Consider the following 5,823-nt stretch of genomic DNA (forward strand, 5'->3'; position numbering starts at 1 on the left):
ATTAGTGACATAGTTATGACTGAAACTGTTAACTTCTCAAACAAAGAAAAGGTATCCACGTGTTATCATGTCTATTTTCTAAATTATACGCATATTGAAAATGGATCTCCCTATTACATGTATGATATTCACGAATGTGAAATCAACTTGTCACATGTTTAATATCTAATATACAGGCACATAGACATGTAAAGAGAAAGGTTCTTTGAATAATTTCTCACATATGGACTCGGAAAATACTCAATAACTCAAGAATCTATAGATCAATGGTCCCACAAACATATGTTTTCCATCACTAATGTTGGTATTCCTTCCATGGAAGGATGGGTTATTTTTTAATTTTCTAATATGTTTAATTGTATATATAATTGGGCGATGAATAACTTTGCCGCAAATTTTCCCATGTAATATGTAAGTTAATATTTTTAAGTAATTTATCATTTGATAAAAAGTTGATGGCTTGCATCAAATATAAATTATTAAATATTACATTGATATGAGGAAAATTCTGCAGTACAATAGTAGAAAAGGATTGAGAGTGGGAAAAAACAAAGGGTGTTTGCATGCCTATTTCCAACAATTAACTGCTTGAGCTTCAGCAGTTCACGCATTGCCAACAATCACACGAAGAAGATAATACACCAAATATGTATATACTTTTACGTTCTCTTGTTTTTGCTTCCAAACAGCAAAGCAAAGTAGAACAAAATCCTAAAGAAAAAACCCAATGCAATAGTCACCCACAAGCAACTCCACTTGCTTAGATCAGTAATCCCCTGCTGCTTCAGAATATCCGACCCCGTCGTCACGCAAGTGGAGCTGGTAATGTTCACACCCAACGCACCGCTCATGCTCTTCAACAACCTCAGCTTCACCTCCTCCGGCACCGCTCCCAGCGGCGTATTGTCGAACATCTGAACCCCCTTCACGAAGCACCTCACGCCGTCGGCGAACTCGTTCTGCAGAACCGCCTCGTACGGATACTTCACCAGAGAAATGTAATGGAACCATATCCAGTACGGAGGGATCCTGTCCCGGCTGATGAAGAACCCGCTGAACAGCAGAAAGTACGCCAGGATCGCCACCACCACCGTGTACCCCAACATCACGTGCGAAACAATGCCAGACAGAAAAGTCACGAAGGAGCTCCCCGCCCAGAAGGAGGCGAAGATGGTGAAGAAGAAGAAGAGGAAGCCGGAGAAACCCCCGGTGAGGCCCACCGCCCAGAAGGTGGTGGCGGCGAAGACTAAGGACAGAAAGACGAGAGAAGGGACGGCGATGACGGAGTGCGCGAGGACGTAGGAGGACCGGCGGTAGGCGTTGTACGCCGTCTCCCTCATGAAGATGTACCGTTCTTGGAGAAAAACGGGGATGGCCTCCGCGCAGGTGTAGAAGGTTGTGGACATGGCGAAGGCGAAGAACCCTAATCGCTCCTGGACTCCTTTTGGGGAGTCGTCGAGGTGCCAGAACATGGTCGCCAGGATGACGCCGGTGACCAGCACCGCCCCTAGACGGATCCCGAACAGCTCTGGCATTCTCCTCGAATTTAACAATGATCTTTTTGAGATAACCAACGTTTCGGCCCACACCGGGTTTGCAAACGTCGGAACTGACAACGTCGGATTCGACTCGTTTGTCGCTCCGGAGACCAACTTCCCCCGGGATATACTCGCGCTTATAGCGTCCTTAAGCGAGTACTGAGTGCCTTGAATAATCATGCGATCATAATCGCGTGTTCTCAGTGATGTTCTGTTTCTGGATTTGTTGAACTCGACTAGGGCTTTGGTTCCTCCGGGAGAAGTTTCTAGTTCGCGGATCAAGTCTAGGGCGAACTCCGTTCGGTCCTCGTTGGAGGGAATGGGGTGGCCGAAGTCGGAAAAGAAGGCGTGGAGGCCGGCAGGGGAGCCGCTGTAGACCACGTGGCCGCGGGATAGGAAGATCAAGCGGTCAAGGAGGCTGAGGATGCGGTAACTGGGTTGGTGCACCGACATGACGACGATGCTTCCGCTCTGCGCGATGCGCTTGAGCACCTTCACCACCATGAAGGCGGAGGTGGAGTCCAGCCCGGAGGTGGGCTCGTCCAGGAAAAGGATGATGGGGTCGTGGATTATGTCCATCCCAATGGAAACGCGCCGCCGTTCGCCGCCCGAGACTCCGCGGTGGCCTTCATCTCCGATGACGGTCGTGGCGGCGCTACGGAGCCCGAGCTGGTCGATCAGGGCCTGGACGCGCGCCATCTTCTTGGATCTGGAGAGGGACCGGGGGAGGCGGAGCTCGGCTGAGAACATGAGGGTTTCTTCCACAGTCAGCATCGGGAATAAGAGATCGTCTTGCATTACGTACGCGGAAATCACCTTTAAGAGTTTGGACACCAAGGTTTCTCCGTTTAGTTTTATGGATCCCTTCAAGCTTTCCTTCGCGATCCTATCGGCGAGAGCGTCGATCAGCGTCGACTTGCCGGACCCGCTTGCGCCGAGAACGGCCATGATCTCTCCTTCCCTTGCTTCGCCGGATATATCATTCAATAAGATCTTCATGTCCTTAGTGCTATTACTCTCCACCGGCTGCGAGCCGAGCACATCGTTCTTTCTCGGAAACAACGTCGGGAACTTCAGTTTCCGGCGGACTTTCACGCTGTACGAAAGGTTATTGAAGGATAGAACGAAGGGGAAGTTAGATTTCGGGTCAGGAGGACAATTGTGGGTTAGCTCGACCACGCGATGAGGCGGCGTGGAACCGGCACCAGTGGAGTCGGTTTGTGATTCTCCGATGCGCCTCAAGAGCTCCCCGAGGGTGGCGGACGCGGTGGTCTTGGCCATTTTTGGACACACTTGGGGCTCCATTATTTTCGGTCGGCGGTAGGGACACGGTGTCGCCTGCGATATGGTCGGACCACCCGCGCGAGAGATTGTTCTGGTGGGGATTAATTTCTTATCATCCATATCCAGAAAGGAATTTATAGTACAAGGACGATGGGTTGGAGTGATCGTTTTCTGAATGACGCTTGGTAGTAGCTAGATAGAGAATATTTTCAACGGACTACTGTGAAGCTAGCTGGCTGTGTTAATGTGATTTTTATGAAGGTTTATATACATTGATCTGAGCAAGAGAATTAGAAAAGGAAGAAGTCAGAGTGTGGTGATGAGTTTGCTGCTAAGTAGGTGAGGGGTTGCGCCACTTTCTGGTTGTACGCTTCTACTGAGTCTTCGGTGGAGTATGAGAAGTTGTATCCTCCGGTAACAACTGCTTGCAGGCCTTTTCTTTCTTTCTTTCTTTCTTTTTCATTTTTAATTTTTTATCTTTTGTTCGACTACGGCTTGTCAGTTCTAAGCATTGGGTTATTCGTCCAAGTTGCACAGGAATAAAAGGATGCTAGTAAAAAATATTATTAATATCCTAAATTCATCATTCTCAAACCCTACACAACCTTATATAATCCTACAATTTTAGTGAAGTGATACAATATTACTCGCCGTATTTAAGTTTCTTTCATATGTATAATGTGTATTTTTAAAATAATGTTAACCAACATCCGATTTTAATCATAGAAATTCAAATTAAAATTGAATATAAATTATTGTGGAGTATTTAACTAAGACTTGTAATAGTAAATGTTGTGATATGGATCGTATAATGAAAATGTATAGCGAAATAAATAATAAGAAATAAGAAACACAAACAAAAAGAACAACAACACCAAGATTTATGTGGTTCGACAAAACTTACATCCATGGAAGCAAAAGACACATAAATTTCACTATGAAAATTACAATGCACACAATACACTTCAATAATAATCACTCTCACTCTCAAAATATGCACAGATAACATATATAGAGTTTTCTCGGAAGTTTCCTCCAATTTGCCCAACCACGCAACGTTCAAAAATTTAACATTTCAGAAAACTGCTGCAGCCCAAGAGCCCCTCATCGACGAGCACAAGGGCCTCGTCGACGAGACCAAGAAGAACCTTTATCGACAAATGTAGGGCTCTCATCGACGATGCCACAAGTCTGAAATTTCCTGCTCTCGATAATTATTCGTCGACGAATTTCAGAGCCTTCGTTGACGAACCTCTGTTGTACCCTCATCGACGAATATAGGCCATTCGTCAACGAGTCTTGTTGTGTTACCCCCTTCATGTCTTTCCTCCTTCCTTCTTTGCTTATCAAAACAAAAGTATAAGAGCCAAAAATAAAAATATCTACATTGCCGATTATACGCCCTTTAGGAGAATCTCAAAAACATGAACTGCTTCACTTTGTACTTAAAAATGTTTGGTTGGGTATGTCTCCCTTCTATCATTTGGAGACATGAAGTAAGTCCAAGTAATGCTTGAACTTCTCTGAAATAACTGATTTGGTCAGAATATATACTGCATTATCAGATGTGTGAACTTTCTCCAATACAAGTTCACCTAAAGTAATCAATTCCCGAATCCTATGGAACCTCACATCAATGTGCTTGGTCCTAGCATGGTATATCTAATTCTTTGCCAAGTAAATGATACTCTAACTATCACAATGCAGCACCACGCCATCTTACTGTAACCCCGACTCTCTGACTAAACTAGCAAGCCATAAGGCCTCATTTGCAACTTTGGCAACTACCATATATATATATTTTGCCTCAGTCGTTCACAATGCTACCAGAGAATGTACCATGGATCTCCAACATACGGGTCCTCTTACAAGGGTAAACATATATCCTGTTGTAGACTTTCTGTCATCCAAATCTCCAACATAATCTGAATCAACAAACCCCATAACTGAAGGACAACCCTGTTGCTTGCAGAACATGATGTCATATCTCGATGTACCCTGCAAGTATCTAAATATCCATTTTATAGCTTCCCAATGTTGTCTTCCTGGATTAGAGAGGAACTTGCTTACCACGCTCACTACATGAACTAAATTTGGTATCGTACACACCATGACATACAATAAACTCCCCACAGCACTAGCGTAGTGGACCTTTGACATATCCCAGATTTCCTCATCTAAACTTAGGCAATCTGCAGTAGACAATTTGAAATGATTCGCTAGAGGTGTACACATCGGTCTCGCATCAGTCATGCTAAACCTCTCAAACACCTTCTGCACATAACCGCCCTGAGATAGCCATAATCTCCCTGCAATCCTGTCTCGGTGAATCTTCATCCAAAGTATTTTCTTAGCTGAACCAGGATCTTTCATGTCAAATTCCTTATACAACAGGTCCTTTAACTGATTCACCTCAGTTAAATCTCTTGCAGCTGTCAACATATCATCAATATACAATAACAAGAAAATAAGTGAGTCATCATCAATTTTATTCACATATACACAGTAGTCATACTCACATCGTTTATAGCCAATTTTTATCATATAGGAATCAAACCATTTATATCATTGCCTTAGAGACTGTTTCATCCCATAAAGAGATTTCTTCAACTTGCAAACTAAATTTTCTTTTCTTGGTTCAATGAATCCCTTCGGTTGTACCATGTAAATTTGTTCCTCCAAGTTACCATGAAGAAATGTTATCTTCACGTCCATTTGTTTCAAATAAATATCGAAATGAACTACCAATCCCAATATAATTCTAATAGAAGTATGTCAGACCACTAGAGAAAAGATCTCATCATAATCTATCCCCTTCTTTTGTAAGTATCCTTTTGCCACAAACCGTGCCTTGAACTTATCACCTTCCTTTTTTGATATTGCCTCTGTTAGACGTCCCAGCCTGAGAGTATATAGTCCAGAGGGGGGGTGAATGGACTCTTTTGCGGAATTACAAAATTTCTCTACAAAATAAAACACTTGGCAAAATGCAAGCAATTAT

The 5,823-nt window shown here is 43.7% G+C and overlaps 1 protein-coding gene across 1 annotated transcript; it reads right to left on the bottom strand.

The window, feature by feature from the left end:
- Window positions 1–468: 468 nt before the first annotated feature.
- Window positions 469–2,843, bottom strand: LOC131160886 (ABC transporter G family member 20-like). Its single transcript, XM_058116761.1, has one exon. It carries the CDS (start codon window positions 2,841–2,843, stop codon window positions 660–662), a length of 2,184 nt encoding a protein of 727 aa, XP_057972744.1. The 3' UTR covers window positions 469–659.
- Window positions 2,844–5,823: the final 2,980 nt, after the last annotated feature.

Source organism: Malania oleifera, chromosome 7 (assembly GCF_029873635.1).
Source record: "Malania oleifera isolate guangnan ecotype guangnan chromosome 7, ASM2987363v1, whole genome shotgun sequence".
Classification (NCBI taxonomy): Eukaryota; Viridiplantae; Streptophyta; class Magnoliopsida; order Santalales; family Ximeniaceae; genus Malania; species Malania oleifera.